This window comes from Condylura cristata, unplaced genomic scaffold (genome assembly GCF_000260355.1).
Source record: "Condylura cristata isolate star-nosed mole 26May11 unplaced genomic scaffold, ConCri1.0 scaffold00008, whole genome shotgun sequence".
Classification (NCBI taxonomy): domain Eukaryota; kingdom Metazoa; phylum Chordata; class Mammalia; order Eulipotyphla; family Talpidae; genus Condylura; species Condylura cristata.
Genome location: NW_004567109.1, coordinates 51,204,842 through 51,232,282, shown reverse-complemented (window position 1 = coordinate 51,232,282; position 27,441 = coordinate 51,204,842). Strand labels below are relative to the sequence as shown.

General features: G+C 35.4%; 1 protein-coding gene across 1 annotated transcript in view; it reads left to right on the top strand.

The window, feature by feature from the left end:
* Positions 1–27,441, top strand: part of TTLL7 (tubulin tyrosine ligase-like family member 7) — a 108,954-nt gene that overhangs the window by 29,826 nt on the left and 51,687 nt on the right. Inside the window, exons 2-7 of the mRNA XM_004679152.2 lie at positions 6,272–6,470; positions 6,682–6,813; positions 15,681–15,802; positions 16,262–16,329; positions 19,391–19,549; positions 23,100–23,316. Of these exons, the coding sequence (XP_004679209.1) occupies positions 6,446–6,470; positions 6,682–6,813; positions 15,681–15,802; positions 16,262–16,329; positions 19,391–19,549; positions 23,100–23,316 (723 nt within the window). The 5' untranslated portion in view covers positions 6,272–6,445. The remainder of the gene's footprint in view (positions 1–6,271; positions 6,471–6,681; positions 6,814–15,680; positions 15,803–16,261; positions 16,330–19,390; positions 19,550–23,099; positions 23,317–27,441) is intronic.

Here is a 27,441-nt window from a genome sequence, read left to right as displayed (position 1 = left end):
TGACGTGGGTATGGGAAGATGACTTGGCCTCAGATAGCTACCAAGGTGTTCCAAGAAGAGTGATGAAATCTGATGCAAGTTGGTGATTTCACCATGTTTTAAACTATTTCTTAGCTTTAAAAATAGTTCTAATTAAACATAATTAAGCTTTCTTTGTGAAATCTTTGTTATGTCATATAGAAAGACTTCATTTTGAAGGTAGAGCAAAAAGGGGAGAGAAATATGTAATTTGGAGAAAATCACTTCATTATCATTGCTTAAGTGTGACTTTGGGCAAGTTAATTAACCATGGAATCTGAATTTTCCTATATGTAAAATTGGAGTAAAATATATTGGGTGACTAAATAACATGTAAAGTTATATGAAAGTGCTTAGTATATGATAGTTGCCGGTTTTTATTGGCTCCTTTTTTCCCCTCCACACCATAAACACAGCTTTTATTGTATTTTTATTTAATATCATTCTATATGTTTTCAACTTTTGTTTTTTTAGGTTTATGGTAAGCTAAAATTTCATAAATATGTGCAAAAAGCTCATATTGTACTGGGGCATGGATTGAGGGGACTGTTGGGGAAGGAGTTCTGAGTCTTCCATGTTATACAAATGGTGTTTTGTTTTTATTCTGTTATCATAAAAAATATCAGCAGTATTAGCTCTACTGGTTAACATTTCAAGATTTATTACTGGAAAGAATGTGTTTCTTCCCTTTAAATATTAATAAATGAAGTCATCTATTTGGTGAATGACAGAGTAATGGATAAGAATTCCAACCTACTACTTCTTCAGTGCACTTTCTTTGGGGCATCCCCGAACCCCAAGCCTGCCTACCCTAAATAGGTTCTGCCATCTGCCATATGGAGACAAAATACACAGACTTTTAATAAAAATAAAATTTAATACAATTACTGTAGTTAATTGTAGTGTGTAAAAAAGACAAAAAATAAAGTTTTTTGGTCAAAACACCCAAAGTTACCCACCCTGTCATAGGTAAAAGTCCACCAATGAATTTGGCCTAGAGCAAGGCCCAAAAGCCTACACAAGCCTTCCTGCGGGGACCAATAGAAAATGGTCAGAAACGGTCAGACAAAATCAAAATCCAGATAAAAGCTGCCATAGTCAGCCTCCCCCAGTCTCTCATCCACATCTGTTTTAACCAGTCCAGGACCAAGAAGCAAGTGCTGCTTCTTCACATGTCTGTTCCATGTGCCTCCTTCAGGTCTCCTTCTGGTTCTCCATCTCCTTCCTTCCTCTTTAGTCTCCTCTAGATTCTTCTCCTTGCTCAGTTCTACCTTTCTTTGGGTGGGACAAACCTGGAACCTCCCATTTTTCCTGGCACCATCCTGTTACATTTCCACCATGTTATATTTTCACTTAAATTAAATTCAGTGGCTTGTCCACATGGTAATGTTAGCATAACATTTTCCCACATTTTGTTTTAAGGTAATAATATATACATAGGGTGTGGAAGTAAGTCTTTGGCTTCCTCTCTGCCATGGCAGGCCATGACTGTTCTGTGCATTTACTTCTCAGAGCTTTACTGTGTCTCCTTATTTCTAGTGGTCATTAATGAGTTAACTTGATTTTTAAATTCATGGACCAGAGCTTATTGAACAGTGTTGGGCACTATTCTGAGCTCTGGGAGTGGAAGAGTGAACAAAGTTGAAGCAAATCATTGCCTTCCCAGAGCTTCTCTTCTTGTCTCATGGTGGGTGATATGATAAAGGTACAAATTTAGAGCAGAAAAGGGAGCAATTCATATTTTTAGACATGACTGGAGGAAACTTTAAGGAAAAAGTGGAAATTTGTTTGGATTTTAAGTGATGGGTAGAAATTCAATGGACAGAATTGGGAAGAATAGTCACTGTAGTACAAATGTACGGAATTATTCTTGTTTTGTGTAGCCATTATTTAGTATTGTAGGTCTTGAAGTTCTATATTCAAGGTTACATTTGCTTGAACCTAGAAGAAATTCTTGCTTTTTGAAAAGAGCACTATGTGCAAAATAAAATTCTTTGACTTAGAAATTAATTTCTGCTAATCTAATTCTTTTTTCCAATTTGTTTAACTGAATTAGACATGAGGATTTTAATAGGTGAGATTTTACCTATTTGAACCTTTTTATTTTTAAAGATTTATTTTATTTATTTATGCATATAGGAACTGGGGTGTAGGCCAGAGATATTGAGGGGGGGATGGTAGTGAGAGGATTCACTAGAGACAGGGTGGGGAGCAGAACAGACAGACTGACTGAAATATGCTTTGAGGGGAACAGCTAGACAGGAGAGGTCTGTTGCACTCTGTTGGGTTACCATGTGGGTCAGCTCCCTAGCTGGGGTCAAACTCATACTGTGGTGGCTGCAGACAGATTCATAGTACTGAGATTTAACCCTTTGCACCACCAGGGAGACCCTAATTGCGTATTTTTTTTTTTTAAAGATTTATTTGTTCATACAGAACTGGGGGTACAGGCCAGAGGCTCAGGGGCGGTGAGAGGCTTCACCAGAGACAGAGTGGGGAGCAGAACAGGCAGATCGAGGAAGTACACTGCTGAGGGAAGCAGTGGGCGGGTCAGGAGAGGTCTGGCTCGCCATGTGGTCTCCTCCGGGGAAAGAGGCAGGCTGGAATCGAACTCATGCGGAAGTGGCTTCAGATTCTCATTGCTGTGCTTTAACCCGCTGCGCCACCAGGGAGGGCCTAATTGCGTATTTTTAATAACATTACAAGAGCTTTCTTCTTTTTAAATTTTTGGGACACTTTTATATGTGTATTGTAATGAACTATATAGTATGTTTCAATGTCACTATGCCCTTAATGCAGAGGATGATTTTACTATTGGTTGCATACTGGAATCACTTGGAGAGCTTTAAAATTGCCTGTGCCTGGGCCCACACTGTGTCTGGGATATAACTTAGGCACCAGGACTTTCAAAAGCTCCCTAGGTGTTTCTATTTTGCAGTTAAGTGTAAGAAACCATTGACTTTAACTATTTTGAATGTAACTGAAGCATGCCGTCTGCTTTGGGGAAATTGGTGACCATGCTTCCCCAGTGAATATGGGCCTTCTCTTTTCTCATGTCTCATGTTTAGAATAAAGTGAAGTAGTTAGAATTGGGATGATAAGCTCAAGTTGTCAAGTTTGTTAAAGTATCTTTATTGTTATTCACCAAAGCATAAGTGGAATTAGGTAAAACACACAAATACACACACACACACACACCCTCATTCTCTGAGAGATAGCAAGAAATAATTCTAAGGCCTTTTAATTCCTCTGTGAATGGGGGAAGTGATAAAAGAAAGTCCTTGTTTTGTATTCTAATCAAAGTCATTTGACTCATTTAAGTCAGAATTAACAAGTCTGTTTTCACAGCCTGTAACAATGACTGACTTATTGTTAGTATATATTGAGAACACTGTTCCCAAACTTCGTTGACTTTGTCACCTACTTTTAATGTAATGAGTACTCTGTTACAATAAAAAAGTCTTTGTTTACTCCAGTAACCAGATGTTGGACAAGGACCTGTAAACTCAAATTGTTGCCTTCCTGAGGTATCAGAGAGTTTCCAGAAAGAAATCAAATTGAATTTAAGACTATTCCTGTCTTTTATTCTGAAAAGTGATCTGGCCTGTTTCTACCCTAGAATAGAAGCTAAAATCAATTTAGGGATGTTTACTGTTGTTTCACTGTTTTGTTTGAAGTATTGTGAATTCTCAGACTGTACACTATGTTACAGTACAGTTGAGTTGCTAAATTTATTTTATATCTATATAACTTATTATATAATGACTGAAAAGAGTGAATAAACTATAATCACACAAAATTGGGTTTAAGCTATCACGTTCTATTTTTAAGCTTTGTTACCTTTATTTATTTCACTTTGTTTCCACATCTAGTGAAATGTTTTAAAATTCTGAATGCAATGCATGTCCGGAATTAGTCTGTAGTAAATAATAGTTCCCTAGTTTGATACTGAGTTGTTTTATAAAATTATTCCAGTAAAAATGATACTTGAATAAATTAGTTTCTAATCTTTCTTCAATAATGAATTTTACTGTTAATAACGGTTGGGGATGATGTATGTAAGAGTCACTTTTTAGGTTCTGAATTTCTGCATAGTTTTGAATTCTAATAAACCTGATAATCTCCTGATAAAGGTGTTGACATCAGACCCTTGTTTATCATGATAGTTTTTAACATGATGATTGTCATTATGTTTAGAGATGTTTTATTAGAAATCAAAGATTTTTACAGTATGAAGGAAGAAATTACAAAGTTGAAGGTGCAGATAGGGCAGTATATATATATGTATCTGTGTGTGTCTATATATATGTATGTATGTTATATATACATATGGTATACATATACACACACACATAGTTAGACTGTAAATACCTAGATTGATATGTAACCTATTAAAAATATAAGTGACGTGTATTATAGGCCATGTTAAGAATGTTGACATATATCCAAATAAAATTAGTTAATTTATTAAAAAATGGTATTTACATTCCTCTGTGTGCTGAAATAACCACTCCTTCCCATTTTCTGCCTTTCAAAATTGTTCTCATCAATGTGGTCTAGATCACGAAGCCACCACCATCTCATTGGTCTTCCCCACCCCCATTGCTCCCTTTAAGACGGAACTCTTTTCCCAACATTCTCTCAGCAGGTGACCTCCTCATTGATACTTACTTCACTGTTTCGTAGTAAAAGCAGTGCTGCAGCTAAGTTTATGATGTTGGGTGGAAGGTTGCATGGGGTCCTGGCTAAGGGCACTACTTAGTCATCAGAAAGATGTGCATTTTTATTTTTAACTAAGTTAATATTGGGGTATCGCCATCGGGTATTACCACCAGTGGGCGCATGTCAGCTATTACGTCACAGAGCATTGTGTCCCCCTCTCTTCCTATTCTTTCTCTTCCTCTACCCCTTCCTTCTTGTTTCAGCTCTATCAAAGGCTTAGTTTCTCAGCTTGTCTTTGCCTATTAATTTAGTTACTGTACATTCCACACATTAGTGACAGAATCCAGCATTTATCTTTCTCCTTCTAATTTATTTCGGCTAGTATAAGCCTTCCCAGCTCCATTCACACTGCTGCAAATGACACAGGCTTATCTTTTTTGATAACTGAGTCGTATTTCATTGTGTGTATTTGTTACAGGTCAGGGCGAGAGGGACACGGCTGAATCCTCAAACCTGCCTTCTCTGAATAGGTTCTGACATCTGCTGCATCAAGACAAGACATATAAAACTTTTAATGGAAAGGAACTTTAATACAATCAGTATGCAATACAGCAAACATAAAGAATGTAGTTTCTAGATCAAACACTCAAAGTTACACATTCCATCATGGGTAAAAGACTTCCCAAAAGGGATTGGCCCAAAGCAAGGCCTGAAAGCCAGACACAAGTCTAAAGCACCTTCTGGCCGGGACCCATAGAAAAAGATCAGAAATGGCCAGACAAGTCTGGGAGGAAAAGAACAAAATCAAAATCAAGATAAACGCTGCAAGAGTCAACCTTCCCATAGTTCTCTTACCCACATCTGTTTTAACCAGTACAAGACCAAGAAAAAGCAAGTGCAGTTTCTTCACAGGTCTTACTACTCCCTGTGCCTCCCTCAAGTCTCCTTCTGCCTCTCCACCTGCTTCCTTCCTCCTCAGACTCCTTCAGATTCCTCTCTTCTGTACTCAGCTCCACTCACCTTTTGCATGGGTAGGGAACCTGGAACCTCCCTTTTCCTGGGGACCACCCTGTTACATATATACCACATCTTCTTGACCCAACTATCTGGGGGTACTTAGGGGTTACTTGTTTCCACAGGTTAATTGTAGTAAACACTTTGTCACTTGCTTTGTAAGGACAGGGCCAATTTTTGTCCCTTTGAACTCCATTTACTTATCTATAACAAGGGAATAAAAGCTTTTACCTCATAATCTTGTTGAAAGATTAAGTGGTATAAGTGGCCTACAATAGTTAAGTGTTCACTAAATGCTAGAGAAAATTGTTGTTATTACTTGTGTGTGGCAAATTATTGATTGTGTGTAAATATGATATGGTCCTTAAATAAGACCTCTTCCTTTAGTTTCTGCACATTTTAGCACAGAGAACTATCACTTAGCGATTTGAATAAATTTAATAAATTATCAACTATTTGTTGATTGAATATATGGTAGTATTTCGTCTTATCTGACTTTTAAAAATATCAATAGCATATAGCAAAAACATTTCAGGGAAGTTGTTTCCTAAATGCCTTTATTTTAAAATCCCTCCAGGTAACTTTTCATCCCATAACTCCGGTGTTCTGAAATCTGATGATTCCACCAAGATAATGTGATAGGAACATTCAGTAATTTGGGACAATATCCTCCATACACTAATGCTGGCCTTCAGATTTCCTAAGAGCTTGCTACAGTAACACACACTGCTTGTTATCTGCACAGGCAATAATGCCATCTCTGCCACAAGAGAGAGGTAAGCAGATTGACTTAATCATGTTACAAAATATGGTTGTGTTACAGATTGTCATTGCTAGTTTTATTTTTTTAAGAATTAAACATTAACTAGGGATTCTTAAAGAACCAGGACTTAAAATTTTCCTTGTGGGCTTGGGGGAGGTGTTTGTTTTTTCTGATATGGAATTCTTATTTCAGTGATGTTTGGTTGATTTGCATGTCTTTTAAAGTTATTCAGGGCCCCTCTTCTCTGGATCTGGATTCAGAATTGTCTTATCAAAGCACTATGAAAAGGAAAGTAAGAAAGAAGAAAAAGAAGGGAACCATTACAGCAAATGTTGCCGGCACGAAGTTTGAGATTGGTAGGTCTTCTCAGAATCATGACATTTTCATAATTGTTAAATGAATTAGTTAAATGTTGAAAACAATTAGAGATGCAGAGAACTAATTCTTTTTTATGTAATGGATTTTTAAATGCCTTCTATAAAATTGTCTTTATTGGGGGCATTTAACATGTTAATAATCAAATGAAAGACTTTAGTTATTAATGGGATAGAATTAATTAAATATAATTTTGATTAATACTTGATTTAAAAATTGAGTATAAAATAATAATATTAAACCCTAGAGGTTGTAAGTCTAATATTTAAATATAATTGTACTTAGGAAAATTGTACCAGTGTATTTTCCCCTGGAGGCTAAAGTTAGGCTTCATCTATAATATTCATTATCCTGTATGTAATTTTTAAAACAGAATAAAATGTTAAATGTTTAAATGAAAATTGTAACATTTGAGATTTTTATTAAACAATGAGAATCTGGCATAAGGAATAGAATAAAACCACTTCTTTCTATGCTTTAAAAATTTGTTGATAATTAGTTGTTGCTCTTCTTTAAATGGAACTCTTTTTTTTATATAATATATTTCAGCAGTATCTTCAGTAGAGGATAGTTTAGAAAAATTAATTGCTTTAAATTAAACATCTTTGCCCAGCATAGCAAAACTCATCACAAATACCACAAGTATTCAAATACTTTTCCTCTGTTTTCAGGTTTTATTAATGATTTGAAGAAAATCTTGTCAACCCTCATGATTTTAGTTATTCTTACCTGTATTAATCTTTGAGCATCTCTTTTCTATTTACAGTAAATTATCAGCAATCAGTGGACTATTTCATTAGAATTGAAGTCTCCTAGTGCTCTATTCTAGCCAGTATTCCTCAGGGTAAATGACTAGAGTTAGTATGGAGGTTGACAAGCTAGGATAGATTCAGCATTTATTGGCAACATATTTTCTAGAGCAAAAGAACATGCTGAATGATGAGTGGTATTAATTTACCCTCTACTTTTAAGGTCCTAGAGGGGATAATAAAAAACCTTAATGTGAAGGAAAATGTTTGAGTGCGGTTCCCTCTCACTTTCTCAGGACATTTTCTGAGGACCGAAGTTGCACTAGCTGTCTGCATAGTGATTGCAGACCTTTATCCTGAGCCTATTCAGGTTGTGTAGCAGAGTTCATGGCTAGAAGGCTGGTGCCTTGCACCAGAAACTTTTGGGAGAATAAAGAGCTAAGTATAGCAGAAGAAAAGAGAAAAGGCCAGGAGAAACTGCCACTGAGATTTTCCTTTATTTAACCAGTTAAATGTAACAACTTGCTGCTTATAATTTAGTAACTGCTTCTTTGGTTGGTTGAGTCATAAAGTGGAAAGATAACTAGAGTGGAGTAAGGACACCTTTTTTTTTGAATTTCAGCTCCGGCTAGCTTTATTATTATTATTATTATAGTTTATTTTTACATCATTTTGTGCCTTTTTCCATCTCAGTTGTAATCCCTGTGGGCTTCCCATCACCAAATCACCTGTGTGCCATCACCATAGTCCAGTGCACTTCCCTGCCCCCACCATTTTTGATCCCATTCCCCACTCCACCTCCATAAAATGTTTCTGGTATATAGCTGATCATTATTATTATTATTATTTTCTCACCTGGTCTGTTATATTCCTGCTATGAGTGAAACCATTGGTATTTTTCCTTTTCTTTCTGACTTATTTCACTAAGCATGATCCCTTCCAGCTCCATCCATGTTGCTGCAAAAGGCATGCGTTTACTTATTTATTTAGGTTCCTGAGTAATATTCCATTGTGTATATATACTACATCTTTTAAAATTTTATTATTTTTTAAATTTTATAATAGTTTATTTTTACATCATTTTGTGCCTTTTTCCATCTCAGTTGTAATCCCTGTGGGCTTCCCATCACCAAATCACCTGTGTGCCATCACCATAGTCCAGTGCACTTCCCTGCCCCCACCATTTTTGATCCCATTCCCCACTCCACCTCCATAAAATGTTTCTGGTATATAGCTGATCATTATTATTATTATTATTTTCTCACCTGGTCTGTTATATTCCTGCTATGAGTGAAACCATCCAGCATTTTTCCTTTTCTTTCTGACTTATTTCACTAAGCATGATCCCTTCCAGCTCCATCCATGTTGCTGCAAAAGGCATGTGTTTCTCTTTTTTTGGTTGCTGAGTAATATTCCATTGTGTATATGTACCACATCTTTTTAATCCAGTCATCCACTTTTGGGCATTTGGGTTGATTCCATGTCTATCTGATTGTAAATAAAGCAGCAATAAACATGGGGGTGCAGGAGGACACCAGTTTTTTAGCCCCAGTGTTGCCTGTTCCCTCATATGACACTTTACTAGTTTTAATATCAATCTTTTAATAGCCCTTGGCCTATATTTTGAAATACATTTGTCATTTAATTTTCCAAATTACCCTCTGAACTAGGCTGTATTGCTCCCTCTCTTCCTTCCCTTCTGCCTTTCCTCACACTAATACTGAATTTGGACTGGCACATAGCCATATGAAAATAAATAAGGAAAAATAAAGATAGTAAAATATAGTGTTGGTTTTGTGACTGGTAAGAATACAGAATACATTTGATGAGATAGTCTCTGTGGTTAGAGATGGGCATTGGGTTGACTCAAATATTGAAATAATATGATCTGTAGAACATACAGCGCCTGGCTGATAAAATCATTCTGGTATTCAAAGGAAATAAAACCTTTTCTATTCCTGAATCTTGAGAGAAATTTCCTTATAGTTCATGGAGACATGTTCTGGTATAGTGAAGCATAACCTTACAGTATTCCTGCACTTAATACATTGTAGAATTTCACATTATTATTTGGTATGTTCCTTATGGCACAGTTGAAACTTAAGCTCTTCACTTAAGGTCTCACAGATGGCCAGAGAGGAACTTTGAGTAATTTGGTCCTAAGTTCAGGGCTCTTTACCGTATCATGCTGTCCAAATAAAATTTGGTTGGCAATTTTAAATGAGAAACAGTGAGGTGTCTTCTGTATCTGAAATTCAGAGAATTGTTATTTTTAGAACTGAGTAGCCTCTGAAAGCTCTATGATTTAAGTTTAAGTGGGAGTAAGAAAGACCACATAAGCATGCAAAGGGAATTGTGAGAACTGTGGTTGGTTTGATCATCTCTATTTTACAAATGGGAAGTTTGGTTTGAAAGGAATTCAATATGGAGACAACTATTTCATATCTTCTTATAAAGAGAACTCCTAAAAGACTGACAATTAAAAGCACAGGCTTTGGCTTTAGCTGTCAACACTCTATGGGAAACTGACATCATAAAGAGATTTCTTTTCTTTGCAATGGAAGGCTGATAACATTAAATATATTCCAATTGATTTTTAAAATTTTAGCTCAAACAGCAAAATGATTAGTTTAGCTGCAAAGAAAGTGACAGCTTAATAGCCAACATTGCATTTTTCTTTGGAGTTCAACTCTTCAAGCTCTGAATTTCATAATGAAAGAGAATTTTATGTATGTCTGACCCTACAAATTTGATTTTGTCAGTCTAAAGAAAGAATGGGTCTTTTCCACTATTTTGCACACCTGAACGTTCCCAGCCTCACAGACTCCTGCATACATTAAGTCCCACTTTTTAGTAACTTGCTGAACTCCCTCCCACCAGGAGTGCCATTATTCTCATCAGGATCTTTTGCGTTATTTCTGAGAAGGTTGGGGCAACGTCTTGTGTACTAAGGAGCAGGTGCTTCTCAGTTGCTGTTTTGGCCTCATCATTGCTTCTACTTGCACCAGTGAAAAGTCTCTAGGCTGTGTCATTGCCTTTGCGCTGCCTCTCTGCTCTAGATGGCACATGCAGGATCCCTCAGGGTGACAGAACTGCATGGTGGTCGGTGGCCCGTGAGAGAAGAAAAGCTCTTTCCCCAGCTCTGTATGTATGTTGTTGGTCTTTAGATCAACCCTGTTTTAACAGACCTCTCATGGAAAATACCATGTTCAGCTCTCTGATCCTTTTCCTGACCTCATGTACCTCAGTTCACTCTCCTATTCCTGTGATCTAGGTTAGTCCTTCAATCTCCTCAGCCAACAATCAATCAAGAATTTTCATACTTAATGACCAATAAGTGCTGTTGGATCATCATTTTATAGTAGAGGGTAAATTTTAACAATTGGTTCCTTTTTTTTTTTTTTAAGATTTATTTATTTATTCATACACAACTGGGGTACAGGCCAGAGATGAGGAGGGTGAGAGGATCCACCAGGGACAGAGTGGGGAGCAGAACAGGCAGATCGACGAAGTATACTGCTGAGGGGAACAGCAGGCGGGTCAGGAGAGGTCTGCCGTGCCATGTGGATCTCCTCCGGTGCAGGCGGGGATCGAACTCATGTCGAAGTGGCTTAAGCTTCTTAGTGCAGTGCTCTAAGCCGCTGTGCCACCAGAGAGGGCCCAATTGGTTCCTTTAAAAAAAAAAATTTCCTCTCATGTGTAGGGTACTATTAAAAGGGAAACTTCAAAAAAAAAAAAATAATAAAACATTGAAACTCTGCTATATAGATAAACCACTCTAAGATTCAGATCCTGTTGGAACCTAAAATGTATCCTTTTATTTTGCTCACCTTTGAACTTGAAACTTCATCAGAAAAGATACTCAGTATGATTAATTGTGACATCCAAATCCAAGAGGAATATAAAGCTAGTTTGTAAAAAAAAAACTTTCCTCTGAGCATAATATTTTTTCAATACGACAAGAAGGTTGGGAGCCAGTATCCAATCTCTGCTTGTTTCACTATTTCGTTTCCTAAATCAAAATAGCTGACTTGGTTTTAACTACTAAAAATATTTTGAACTGGACAGTAAGCAAGTACAGGGTAGGTCTGATGATCAAGGACTATTTTTATCTTTCTTCTTTCGTACCTAACTCAAGGTCATGAAAAGCCAAAAAGTACATTTTTCCAAGTAGAGGTGTTGTCTCAGCTGTGTGAATCTTTTCAGTGTGTCATGCATAATTACTAAATTCTTTAGAGTGTTGTGTACCTGTTAAATCTCAGAGAATCAAAACTAAGGATTTGTGCGTAACCTGAAAGTTGTTCTCAGTTACTATTATTGAGTCTCATTTAGCCCTAGATAATTTTTTTCCCCTGTTGGCAATTAGTCAGTCCCCCGACTCATATTTTAGGATTTAGGAGGATATCTTTTAAACTAGTTTTGTTGCAGATACTGTCCATGGCTTTTGGTTTTGTTAACTTATTGTCTCTGATTCTTCAGAGTTTTGGGGGAATTAGTAAAAGCCTAAGACATCTGCCACCTTCCAATAATCACACTGTTTGTTAAGTTTTAATTGCATTATTATAATCTTCATTTTTAAGATACTAAAATAGTTTTTAGTCAACTTTTTATGTTATTTTCATCTAATAAATTGCACCTATTTTAGAGTTGGTGAGTTCAGACAAATGAACACACCTACCTATGTAACCACCGATACCATCAACAGAATATTTCTGTCATCCCAGAAAGTTCCCTTGTGCCCTTCCTAGTCAACTCTCCCCTCGAGTGGCTCTATGTAATCATTCATCTACTGTTATAGACTTGCCTTTTCTAGAATACCAATTTATAAAAGGGTTCAAACAGAGGTACTTTTCTATGTGTCTGAATTCTTTTACTTAATGCTTTTTTTTTTTTTAAAGATTTACTTATTTATTCATACAGAACTGGGGTACAGGCCACAGGCTCAGGGGTGGTGAGAGGCTTCACCAGAGACAGAGTGGGGAGCAGAACAGGCAGATCAACGAAGTACACTGCTGAGGGGAGCAGCCGGCGGGCCAGGAGAGGTCTGCCATGGAGGGGATTGAACCCATGCGGAAGTGGCTTAAGCTTCTTAGTGCTGTGCTTTAACCCGCTGCGCCACCAGGGAGGGCCATACTTAATGCTTTTGCTGTTCACTCATGTTGCCTATATCAATAGTTTGTTCATTTTAAAAAAAGATTTGTTTATTTATGCTTACAGAACTGGGGTACAGGCCAGAGGTGCAGGGGCGGGGAGAAGATTCACCAGAGATCAAGTGGGGAGCAGAATAGGCAGATTGATGAAGTACACCGCTGAGGGGGGCAGCATATGAGACAGGAGAGATCTACTGTGTCCTGTGGCTCACCTCCCTGGCCAAGGATTGAACTTGTGCTGCAGCGGCTGAGATAGCTTCATAGTGCTGTGCTCTAGCCCCTTGTGCCACCACAGAGGGCCCCCAAGAGTTTAAAATTATCTTTATATTTTCATTTTTGAGAAAAGAAACATGAATTTTTAAAATTATTATCTTCTATTCTTAGTCTGTTTATTGCTTAGAATCTGTGTCAGTCTTCAAAACATTTTTTCGGTAGCACTCTGGTTTCTTATTCTAAATTGTGTTGATTGTTTTTGAGGCCTACTTCATTGTAGTCATCCTGTAGTTTTGTGTTATGAGTTCATGAGTTAAATTTCTAATTTCTTTTCCTTTCTTGAATTTCCCTTAGTGTTGTTGGAGAACAACTTCAAGTAAAACACTAAGATTGGGTATATAGGAGGTATTCTTTTCAGTGCTTAACACTTCTGGAAATACCCTTTCATGCTCACACTTGGTGCTTTGGTTAGTTTAAAAATTTTTTTTAATTAATTTTCCCTCAAGATTTTAAATTGTTATTCTAACATCCAGTGTTGTTGAGAAATCTGATGTTTTGGGGTTCCTTTAAACAGGATATTTAAGAAAACTTATATACACTGACATAAACAGTTTTGTTCACTTTTTTTCACTCTCCTTTGAAATAATATTGGCCCCACGTGGACTAATTCTTGTCAATAAACTATGAGGGAAGATACTATGCATCAGTTTCAGTATGAGCTATTCAGGAGGCTCTGACCACCTTAAGATGCTTCACAACATGGAGGGAATCTGGACGCCTGAGTTCCACAAGGCGGGTCCCTTTCAGGTTTTACATGATTGAAAAACAAACCTTTGTTGGGTTTAAGCCACTGAAACTTATGGGTTTATTTATTAACTGATATAAGTCTTTATATGTCTTAATTGATATGTCTTTATAATTAACTCATTTAATCCTGCTTATAATCTTATAAACACCATAATTCCCATTGAAAGGGAAAAAGACAGAAAGATGTGTGGTGGCCTTTTTCAGGATAAGTTGCAGACCCAAGCTTGGAATACAGGCATCCATTGTCTTTAACCTCAGGATGCTAGACTGGTTCTCACAGGAAGAGTCACACTAAAGGGTAAAATGCAAGGAATTATCTCTGTGTATCTTATACTACAGAGATTTTGGAATATTAAAACAGGGGAGAGTAGGAAAGTAAGGGGTTGGGGCAGCCTTAGACAGGAACTCCAAGTATTAGTCATTTTTCCCAACTCTATAGGAGAAAGTGGTCATTCCCAGTGTGACAAAACAAAAGGAACTTGGACTTGGACCTATGGAGTTCAGTTTTAAATGCCAAATTTTCAAATTAATCTTCTTTGAAAACTTCCAGCTCAGTCTAGTTGGAAGATACTCACACTCAGAAGTCAGGAAGCCTGAATTTTGCTTCCAGGTCAACTGGCAAAAGGATGTTTGACTTAAATAATTGATTCTGGTTTCTTAGGACCACAGCTACTTACTGCATCTGATATTTAGGAGTAATGATTTCATCTTGTCAGGTTGTGGAGATAGTTCAGGTTAAACAGTCCATGTAATGATGCTTTTGGGAGATGTAAAATGCTTTGCAAATGTAAATTAGTACTTTTATTAAACTATCACAACTAAAGAGCTAGGAGGACCTTCCAAGATCATAATCTCTATGACAGGAAAACTGGGACCTCAGTGACTAACCCAGGAGTACTAGGCGTTACTGGAGCTAGAGATGTTACCTAATTTATTGTTGCTGAAGTGGATAATTATAACAGCAACAACAAAATTTAAGTGAAAGAAATAGGAACGACGATTGCAGGTCTTTAGCTACATAGCTTCACTTTCCTCATGACTCTGACATCAAAGTTTCCATTTTCTTTCCTTATGTGTCTTGGATTGCAGGTCTGGGGCCTAAGCAACAGAGAGAGTAGGCAATACATGGTAGTGGCTGAGGAGACTTTATTTTTTTTATTTTAAGATTTATTTATTTATGCATACAGAATTGGGGAACAAGCCAGAGGTGCAGGAGCAGTGAGAAGATTCACCAGAGAAAGAGAGGGGAGCAGAACAGGCAGATCGATGAAGTACACTGCTGAGGGGAGCAGCAGGCGGGTCAGGAGAGGTCTGCCACGCCACATTACCACCTCTGGGCCGGGGATTGAATTCCCACTGAAGCTGCTATGGCTAGCTTGCAGTGCTGTGTCCTAACCCATGGTGCCACCAGGGAGGGCCTGGCTGAGAGACTTTTAACCAGACATATCTAAGTTCAGATCTGATCCCGTGGCTGCTTATGGATCTCTTTTTCTCACTTTGTTAGTGCTACCAGAAGGATTATGTTTAGTTATATGAAATTGCCATTGCTTGAGATCCAAAATGGCTAGGTATCATTTCTTGTGCTCTCCTCATTCTTGAACCTGACTCTGACCCTTAGATCTCCTTCAGACATCTCATTTACCTTTTCTCTTAGGGTGAGCAAAAATACAGTTTTTGTTTCTTTTGGGTCACCTGCATTTTCTTTCTGGAGGCATTTACAATTTTCTCTATTTCTGACAGTGTATAATCATATAGTGTTTAACTAGATAGATCATTGTTGTAACAGAAAAATAAGGGTATGCTATAACTGATGAATGTTTTGCACATGAAATGGTGTGAGATAAAATTTACATATCTTAAAAATGTTTGCACGATGAATATATTTCAGAAGTATTTTAATTTCAGTGTAACTTAATCATTTATTTGCAGTTCGTTTAGTAATAGATGAAATGGGATTCATGAAAGCTCCAGATGAGGATGAAACAAGTAATCTTATATGGTGTGATTCTGCAGTTCAGCAGGAGAAGATCTCAGAGCTGCAAAATTACCAGGTGGGAAATTAACTGTGACCAATTATTGGTCATTAGGAAAATTATATAAATTGCATTAATTTTTCTTTAATAAGGTTCTAAATATGTTGACACATTAAATTTCAGTACTACTTTGTTTTGTTGCTGTATGTTGTTTTGACTCTGTGTGAAGCCAGGATCCTTTCAAATTTGGTTTCACTTTTAGGAAGGATGTAAGGAAACTTTTAACTTCTTTACATCTTTATGGATGAACTTTTGCACTGTGCTTAAAGGCAAATGATAGGTATTTGCTTAGAGAGATCAGGTCATGGATATATCTTGTGAAGTCAGCTCCGTGTAATCTGAAATTTGAAATATTTTCCCTTAATTATTGCCACTTTATTAAAACAAAACTCAAAGGACAAGTGTAACTATTTTGGTAAAAATTAATATATTAATTAAATTAATGAGAACTTTAATATTTATCTTTTTATTTTCCAGAGAATCAACCATTTTCCAGGAATGGGGGAGATCTGTAGGAAGGATTTCTTAGCAAGAAATATGACCAAGTAATCTTCATTTTCTTATAATAGAGAAGACCTATTTGAATATTTTGAATATTATAGTGGATACATTGATTTAAAATGTTATTTTAATGAAAAAATGTAGAATTTTACAGCTACATGGTTTTTTAAGTGTTCTCTGCTTCTATTCTTCCCACTTTGCAAAGATGATAACTGAAGGTCAGAGAAATGAATTATCTGCACAAAGTGAAATAAATTATTAATAGTAGGGCTAGAGCATAATCCTCCAGAATTCAGGAGAATTCTCTACTCTAGTGATCACTGCACCTTGCTATCTCGCTAGCAACATATTTTTTTCTTTCAATGTCAGAAGTTACCTGTACATGACATTCAATACATATGTCTTTATTTTCAGTTACCTTCAAGAAACTAATTTTTGCATTATATGCTGCATATGTTTGTGTTCTCACTTACTGAGTATTGTGCCAGCTATTGTAGTTGATATGTGTGTGCATAGGCAGATACATATATATATATATTTCATCTTAGGGTGTACATACATATATATTTATGTAAATTCAGAGTAAAATCCTTTTTATGGGAAAAAATGTTAACAGCTGGTCAAGTATCAAATCACATGAATTTTATGCAGTTTTTATTTATGTTGACTAGAATTTTTTAGTTTAAGAAAATTGAGTGATAAATTGAGAAAGATTTCTGAGAACATCCAAGGGAAAGGTTATTAAACTTGTCTGTATAATTTAAAAAAACTTGTTGCATCCGTGTGAAAGTTTATTAGATACCCATTCATTCAACACTTTTTTTTTTTTTTTTTTTGCAAGTCTCCTGTATATCCTAGAGACTGCTAACTTTGAACATGACAAATAAGACCTCGCCCAGCCTAGAACTTACATTTTACTAAGCACAAAACAATTTGATGGTGTCACTTTGGAGGTAGTATGTTGTGGTAACAGATAGAGTGGGGAAGACAGTATTGGTAGCACAGGAACCATTTCGAGAGAGGTTAAAATACAAGCTGGGTATTACAAAGTTTATAGGTGTTTTGCTCTTTGAGAAGACTTTGTAGGCAAGACAAATGTGGGAGAAATATATAGAGACTAACCAACTGATGTTTGGGGCTCTTTAAACAGTTTATATAGGATATATTGAAAGACCTAATCTGAGATGACTTTGGAGAGAAATAGGATAGGCATGTAGGTTATGTTATTCTATTTTATTTAATAATTTAATGATTATTACTTAATTTCTTTTTTCCCCCCCCAAGATTTATTTATTTATGCGTACAGTGCATGGGGTACAGGCCAGAGGTGCAGGGGCGGTGAGAGGATTCACCAGAGACAGAGTGGGGAGCAGAGCAGGCAGATTGATGAAGTACATTGCTGAGGGGAGATAGGAGAGGTCTGCGGCCCCATGTGGTCACCTCCCTGGCATGGAACTCACACTGAAGTGGCTGTGGCAGCAGCCAGCATCGCAGTGAAGTGCTTTAACCTGCTGCACCACAAGGAGGGCTTATTCCTTAATTTCTTTACTCAATAAATCTTTCTGTTTATAATGAGAAAAATGGGGAGATAGTTAATGGATTTAAACAGAGAAATAAATGTTTTAGATAATCTTGGTGGCACTGAAGGTAATGGATTCAATGAAAGTAAGATTAGAAGGACAAAATCCTGGAGGAGATAATTCTCAATATCTTGGTGAGGAATAACAAGGATCTAATAAAGCAAAAAAGGAATAACAGGCATCTAATAAAGCGAAAAAAAAGAGATAGTGGAACCAGAAAAACAACATAAATCTGAATGATATGAAGAGCATAGAATTTGAAATTGTTGCGATAGAATTAAAGGGTGGGAAAAGAATTCTTCAAGATGATTCCTAGATTTAGGGGGTTTAAGATACTGTGTATGTTGTATGATTCATCATCAAAGGGATCCTTGGGAGAAGAATGGGCTTCAGAGGAAATGGAATTTTCTTGTTACTCTGAATTTGACAGAGTTGGTAGTTATTCCCTTCTCATAGTGGAAACTAGTTTTTTTACAGTGTTCTTTTGAATCTGGGCTTGAACTTTGATAACTCTGTTGAAACATCAGTTATGGGACAAAATGACTTATTCCACATCTTAGTGTCAGAATGTAGCGTAGGTCCTATCTCTTTGCATACTAATACTATGAGTCATTTTAGTTTTTCCTAATCTCATTTGGGGACAATATCTGCTCATCTTTGAAAGATTTGTGTATATTTATAAGATTTTTTTTGGAAAGAGATTTTCTTTGATAGGTAACATTTGAAAATACGTTTTCTATTATATTTTTATTGGTAATCAGTATATATAAAATGGTTAACATTTGTGCTTAATCAAAGTAAACATCTTTACCTAATATCTTCAAGTCATATATCAGATAGACATTCTGATTTGTGGCAAATATGATTATACAAGGACATACTTTGTAGCCATGAAACTGCGTGCATCGACACACATATTTCATATAAGCAAAACTTCCATTGACTCAGAGGCATCACAAGATTTTCTCAGAAAGAGTTACATTCCAAGAGACTCTAAAGTAAAAGGTCATCAAAACCTTGTCCCCGTTGGTGATTCAGATGACTCAAAATCATCTTTAAAGCAGCAGCATGAATATCAACTGCCTGTGAACCATTCACTGCTGCCCATCATCTGATCATTGCGGCTGAGTTAATTTGTTACTTTACCTTATATGCTTTTACTGTACATATCATGTTGTATTTAATTATTAGCCTATTGTAAATTCCTTAAATCAGACGCCATATTAATTTATCTTAATCGCTCCAGTTCCTAGTACATTTGAGTACACAAATAAATGCTTGGTTTACTAATATATAAAGTAATACCTAAGTCAGCGATTGTCATTTTTTTTTAAAGTGATGTATCTGCAGTATTTAACTTAGAGCTTAGTACATAGTAGATACTTAAAAAGAGTTTTATTGAATGAATCAGTCTTTGAAAAAAGTGGGAGGAATTTAAATACTTGTAGCAAATGTCAATAGCACACAGAGAAAATTTATGTAAGTTTGAAGAGGAATTACTTTTCATGTTATCCCTGCTTTATAGAATGATCAAGTCCCGGCCTCTGGATTATACCTTTGTCCCCCGAACCTGGATCTTCCCTGCTGAATATACACAATTCCAGAATTATGTGAAAGAACTGAAGAAAAAACGAAAGCAGAAAACTTTTATAGTAAAACCAGCTAATGGTGCAATGGGTCATGGGTAGGTATTTTCCACCCAGGGTATATATATGTATTTTTAATTTGAGAAAAGAATAAACATGACTGTTTTCTCATGGATGAATACTAATATAAAAAAATGATGGTTTTTATTTCTTTTTTGAACTGATTATTTGAAACTAACCTCTCAAACTGGCATCAATAACTAAATTAATAATCTAATGAACATGTGAGACTATTAGGAGACAGCAAAATAGAAAGCTTTTCTGATTTTTTTCTTAAAGAGTTTGAACTTGGTAATTTTAAAGTAAGCTTAGAGAATAAAATCAATTATTAGTAGAGCTGAATTGCCTTGGAAAAAGAATTGTAATGGGAGATACTCCTTTCATGGCTAGAAATCTTAAAGCAAAATCACTCCTTTGCTTTAAAAAATGTATTTTTTCTTCATGTAGTCATGGTAATTGGATTGAAAATGAGTAGAACACATTTTAAACTAAATTGAGGAGAACTAGACATGTTAAGTAAGAATAATTACGCAAATTAATTCTGTTTTCTATTACTTATGTTAGTTTTCTGCATAGTTTTTCAAGGAAAATAGAGCTGAGACAGCTTTTAATAAAAATATGAGTCATTTTAATATTTTGTTTTAAAATACCATATGGATAAAGATATTTCGAAATGTAGTTACCAGCTGAGTTTTTCAGATTTCATTTTAACTTGTAATTATATTTTAATAAAACACTTTTAATGGTGATTTAGTAATTTAAATTACATGTAGTAGTACTGGGAATTTTGTATTAATTAAGGTTCATTCATTAGATGTTAGTTATCAAAGGAAATGTGTTTTGGGGGTATATTGGTTTTTAATATTAAAAATTAGTGTAAAGTTACTTAGATTTGTACATTTATATTTAACGTTAAACATACAGATCTGATAGACAATAGTATAAAAAATAGTTGAAAAAGGATTGTGCGCCACAGTGCCACCAGGGTTTAGCCCATGAAATGCAGTAGTAGGTAGCTAAAGACTGCCCACTTATGGAGTGTATCTGTTTCCAATCCTCCTCCTTTGTGTAGTTGATACTTGGCATTTGTGAAAGACAAATTCCATTTGTCTTATAATAAGATGCTAATATGGCTATTCCATGGCTATACAAGTTGTTTTGGTTCCTGTTTGCGTGGAATATGTCATCCATCTAAGTCTATTTAAGTCTTTGAATATAAAATGAATCTCTTAGAAACAGGGTATAGTTGGACCCTTTTTTTTTTTTAAATATATTTGCCAAATCCTGTTTTTTTAACTAGAGGGTTAACCCATTTGTACTTAATGCCATTTTGCTTTTCATTTTTTAGGTCTTATGTAATTTTTTTCTTTTGGTTTTATGTAATTTGAATTCCTCAATTCCTCCATTTTCTGTCCTTTTGCATGTTGAATCATTTTTCTAGTGTACTTAATTTCTTTTTTTTGTTTATTTTTGTGTTTTTTAAAAATGGTTACTATAGGAATACAATTAACATTTAATTTATAGTAGTCTAGTTTGCATTATTATCATCTTAATTCAATAACAAAAACCTGCTCTTATAAACTCTTCCTCATTGCATGCTCTTGTTATGCACATTTCATCTATATACATGATGTGAACATCAACATGGATTTATAACTATTGTTTTATAAAATTGTATTTTAAATAATACAGGAAAAATGAGGAATATTAACCTAAGTGACACTAATAGTGATATATATTTATGAAGTCACCTTTATTGTTATTTACTTGAAAAGGCCTAGTGCCCTCTTCAGTTTGAAGAATTCTTCTTATATTTTCTTCTAGATCAGGTATATTTACATGAAACTTAATTTTTGTTTACCTCTGAATTTCTTTAATTTTGAGTAGTTTTTGTCAGGTATAGAATTCAGAACAACAGGTTGATTTGTGTGTATGTGTGTGTTTTTGATCAGCATTTTGAATATATCCTCTAATCCTCTATTGTTTTGATAAGAAACCAGATGTTTATCTATTGAGGACCCCTTGGGCTTGATGAGTAGTTTCAGTATTGCTATTATCAGAATTCTCTCTTTGTTTTGGCTTTTAATAGTTTGACTACAATGTTTCTCAATGTGGATCTCTTTGAATTTGCTCTACTTGCAGTTCATAACATTTGGGATGTTTTTGCACCAAACTGGAAAATTTCCAGCCATTGATTCTTGAAACATTTGTTCTATTACTTTTTTGTCTCTGCTTTCCTTTTGGGACTCCCACTCTATATATACTGGTATTCTTGAGGGTACTCGACATAACTCTTAACCTCTGTTTACTTTTCTTTCTTTCTCAGCTTAATGAATTTCATTTGACCTATCTTCTTACTTTCTGATTCTTTTTCAACCTGTCTAAATCTTCCAATTAGGCATGGTTTCCAAACCATGAACAAATTTAAAATAGTTGATTGAAAGGTCCATTCCTTAGACTCAATGTCTGGGTTTCCTCAAGGTTGGTTTCTATTGATAATTTTCTATATATAAGTTATACTTTTTTTTTTTTAACATAACCTACAAGTTTTGTTGAAAAAACTGGACATTATAATGTTTTGTCTCCTTTCTATAGTTTTTGTTGCTGCTTATTGTTGTGATTGTTGACCTTTCTGAAATCATATGGTAAATTTTATATTGTTGGTTGTGTGTGGCCACAGCATTTCTTGTTCTGTTACCTCAATAATCAACTGAGAATTGGACAGAAATTTTCATAAACTATTGGAATATTAACAAAATTTTCTGTTCCTCACAGGAGATTTTGTGTGTGCTTCAGCAGTCACAACATCTGTGTGTATGTGTGTGTGCGCACGCGCGCGCGCGCGTGTGCGCGCTTCAGTAGTCAGGCAGGTGGGCAGGTTACAGTCCTGCCTTAGCCTTCATTTCTTGCATCTGTAGAACCTCCTGGTTATGCAGAAGTAAGAATTTAGGACCTTCTCAGATTTTCCTTAACATGGGCTTAGCCCTGGGCATGAGTTTAGTCTTCTAGACTCTCAGAAATTTATCAGAGATTTTTAAAACTCTCATTCCTCAAAGATTCTTATTCCTTACTTTTGCTTTCCAGTTCTATTAGTTATTATATTGTTTTCCTTGTATTTTTTTGCTCTAGGCAGCAGTGACTAACCATTTACATTTAAGTATCTTAAAAAATTGCCTCCTAAGTAACTACATTAGCACTGGGGTAGTTTCTATTTCTGCAAGATAAAAGTTAAGTCCTTTATCTGCTGTTGTTCAAGGCCATTGCTGAGCTGGGGGCGGGGTGGGGGTGGAACAGAGTATATTAACATACCACAAAGCTCTTTTATACTAATTCAGCTGAGGATTTTTGTTTATTGGTTTGCTTTGACTTTCTGATTAAGTATTCCCTGGTGGTTGCTGTGAGCTTTTGGTTGGTTCCCAAGGTCCCAAAAAGTTGATTCTGTCAATTTCATTTTGCTAATCATTGCTTTTATGGAGGAACACACTTTTCGAGTTCCTTACTCCTTCTTTTTTCCTCTTGAGTTTTATCTGTAACTATAAATCTTGCTTCCATATCAAATTATTCTTTAATTCTTTCCTTTAAACTTAGGATTTCTTTGATAAGAAATGGTGACAAACTTCCATCTCAGGATCATTTGATTGTTCAAGAATATATTGAAAAGCCTTTCCTAATGGAAGGTTACAAATTTGATTTACGAATTTATATATTGGTAACATCGTGTGATCCACTAAAAATATTTCTCTACCATGATGGACTTGTGCGAATGGGAACTGAGAAGTATATTCCACCTAATGAGTCCAATTTGGTAAGTGACACCAGACAGCATCTATGATTTTGTTCCTTTGTTCAAAACTACTTTTTAAAGCACCCATTATTTATATAAAGATTACCTCAGAGTCCCTCCTTTCAGGTTTTTTTAAAGAATTGTCTAAACAAGATTATATCTGATTTATAGACAACTTTGTGAAAATGAGAGAAAAATTGGTGTTTGCTTTGGGCATGATAAGTCAGACACCACCTCTGAAGCTGTAAGCACAAGACTGGGTTTCAGAGCACACAAGGTGTACATGCAGTGGCCCTCTAGAAGTGGATGTTAGAGTAGATTTGTATGCAGTGGTTCTGTATAGAAATGACTTATGCAGAAATATGTCATAGATGACATGCCACTGAAAAGCACAGGTCAAGCGGTGATGAATTGTGTGAGTTGTGTTTAGGTTTTTATGCAGGAGTCAGTATTTGAGTACCATCTTACTATTTCTATAATAGGCAAAGTTTAAACATGTAAGATGTGGGAGAAAGTATATGAAGCAAGAAAAGTAAAAAATTAGAGGAAATAGCGTTATTAATTTTGGGGGGGGGCAAAAGAGAAGTAAGATTATAAAGATGTGAAGTAGATATATAATTGACAGTTCCAAGGTGCATTTTAAGTCTTTCACATGGGGCTTTTTGTAGATATTTTTCATTAAGTTTCCCTTTGCATAGTTATGACATATTGCATCACATAATCAAGTGATTATGAAAGCCAAAACTAATTTTTAGTTTATGAAAGTGAAACTGTATTGTGAAAGTTGTAAAGTATAATTTATAGTTAATGAAAGACAAACTGTACTTGAAATTTTGGTTAATCTTTAACCCTATTTTTGGATCTATTACTTAATGATAGTAAAAATTACTTCCATTTTTGTCAAAAGCCTGCCTGTATGCACATAGTTAACTTCATTAAAATTATCATAGCTTCAGAATTAAATAATGACTAATCATATATTTGCTATCTTCAATAACTGAAAAATATTGTAAACCTGGCAAAGGAAGAGTAAGGGAACTGTCAAAAGTTTTTGCAGGAAAGGAAGATAAAAGAATCATCCTGTGTGGATCTATTCAATCACCAAGTAATGTTTGAACTCTACTGCGTTCTAGGCATTGTGCTGGTTTTGGAAAAACAATGACCCAAGACAGATACAGTACTTGACCTGACAGAAGCAACAGTCTAGTGGGGAGGCAGAAAATAAAATAAGCAGTTATAATACTCTATGGTAAGTGTGATGGAAACTGAGGATGCTATGGCAGTGCATAGCAGGGCAATCTATCCCACTTGGAAATAAAGGTTAGAGAGGGAGTTTGTAAGTGGAAACTTGAATAATGAGGAGTTAGCCAGGTTGGGGGTGGTGTGGATTGGGGTAGGGAGTTCCAACCAGAAGAGCTATGATGGAACATGCTCTGTGTGGAACTAGCAGACAAGATGAAAGCAGATGAGAAATGGGTGGGTATTGAAAGTTGAGAATGGAGAAATCTAGAAGCCGTATCTTCCAGGGTTTTGTAAATTATGTCTAGGATTTTGGAATTTAACCTAAAAAGAAGGGAAACATTGAATAGTTTTAAATACAGGAAAGAAGAAATGAGATTTGTGTATTAAATAGGTCACCTTTTTCTGTGGTGTGGGTAATGTGAGATGGGAGTGACTTGAGTAAGGGAGGCCAGTAGCTGTGCCATAGTCTGCTCACATGTGAGAGGAAGGGTAACTTAATCTGATGTAATGGCATTAGAGCCAGACTAAGCATAAGAAGATATATTTAAGGTAATCATGGATAACAGTGATACACAAACCAATAAGCTGGGTTTGTAGAATGAGAGCTAGGGAGGGAGAATAAACAAAACTCAGCATGTTGGGCACAGGCAGTTGAATGGATGGGGTGTTATTCACTATGATAGGGAATGCAGGAGCATTTGCAGCTTTGCAGACAGCTGATGTGTGCGGTTTGACATATCTGTGCGGCTTCCATATCTAATATCATTGCCATTTGGACATACAGTGTAGGTTGAATTCAGAACTCTGAGCTATAGGCATAACTTGGCATTTGTCAGCTCATAGGTTATAATTAAAAATAATTGGAGTGGGTAAGAAGCTTATTTATGTGAAAAAGTGATTTGACCTAGTATCTTAAGTTATGTGTATGTGACTTACTTCCGTACATTTAAACAATCACTTAGGTAATCACTAGAGATTGGGAGTTTGGAGAGTGGTCTCCAGGCCTCACTTTACCAACTGCTCTTAAATTACATAATTTCTTAACTTTTGTTTTCTTGTATAAGTGTCAATATTCCTCTTATCTCTAAAATTTCATGATCAAATTCCTGAAAAAAATATGAAAAAAATGAAACACAAAGTTTATCTAAACTGAGATCACAATTATGTAAAAGGTAAGTTTAAGAAAACAAGGCTAGAACCAACCCAACCCAGAAGCTCTAACTGATTATCTTGGATTATAGACTCTTGGGTACTTTTTCCCTTCCTGCTGTTTCCGATTTTTAAAATACTGAACATGTATTTTGTAGTTAACTTATTTTACCTGTGATAATTGAATTTTAAACATCGAAAAGTTAAATAGACAATTTTTTTTTGCTATATATAGTGGTTAACCAATTCTTAAAAAGTCTTGCTGATACCCATTATAGTGAGCCTGTTTGCTGAAATAGGATGCAAAATGGGTATATCATTTTTATCCTTTGCAGGTTGCTATAAGTTTCATATCTGCCTTCACTTCTCCATATAGCAAGTGGCCAACTGGCAGTGATCTGTTTAGAAGGGAATTTTTGTCAAGGTAGATGTGAAACTGGAATTTACAATCCTACTTACAAAGTTATTATTATTTTTTAAAGACAAAGTTCCATTTAGTTACTAACATAGCTACTCTTTTTATTTCATTATTATTTTAAGAAATTCTTGCCAGATGGAGAGATCCTCAATTAAATATTTTCCAGTCTTTTTTTTTTAACATTAGAAAGACATATTTGGGGACCTAGGGGATGTTATACTTTAATTTCTTCTTTAAATCATGCACTTAAAATAAGACAAACATAATTTTCTTGTACTTTCTTTTAAATGTCACCTAATTTAAAGCTTTTTCTAAGTCTCATAAAGGTAGGGATTGTGTCTGTCTTCTTCATATTTGTATCTCCAGCTCCCAGCACAGATTTCTGCTGATAGTAGATACTCCTTAAATATTACTTAATGAGTGAAAAAATGAACCCTTGATTAATTGTGGGCTTATGTATTAGTAAAAAGTATCTAACTCAAATGGTCAATTCTGCCTATTACTTTAGAGATTTCAGTGCTGTTAACCTAAGAAACTGCAGTGAAAGAAAAATAACATGTAAACATACTTAGTTATTAACAATATAAATATTAACCATGCACATAAAATGTATGTGCCTTGCGATGCATCAGCATAATTTCTGATAGAAGGATTCTGATGGTAGGCTACATAGACTGCATGATTGTTTAGGCTAGATTGACATGGAGCCATAATTGACAACTATGAGAAGCTTTAAATTTTGGATTCTTTTTTAAGTTTATTTGGGGAAGAGACTTAATATGTAAAAGGTCCAACATGGAGCACCATTAACCTGTGAACCATTTGGACATCTGCACAGCAAGGCCTGATGCATCTGTCTGCTGACTCTCGAGCACTCTGTCTTGTTTGGGAATTTAAGTGGCTCCCCAGACCCTGTTGAAGAGGGCACCAAGCCATGTTTGGTATTCTTACCTCTTAATTTATGTTTCTTTCTTAAGCTTTCACTTTTTATTTTTTTATGAAAAGACACGGAATGCTATCTCAGAAAATTCCTTCCCCAAAACAAATTGGGTTGAAAAATGTAGGTAACTAGAAACACTAAAAAAATACCAATCAAACTAATAAAAATAAATAAACTTAGAGTATTTTTCTTATTCATAAATATGTAGTTTTATATTTTTATTTATTTGATCTCATTTAGCTTTTTTATGATAAGTATATTTTGAATAGTAAGTAATTCTGTAGCTAACTGCATTCTCCATCTTTTAAAGGGAAATGTGCATTCTATTTTATTTGAAATCTAAATAATTAGGAAATCGACAACTTGAAATTTCTCTTTTGTCTTTGGATGCTCTCTT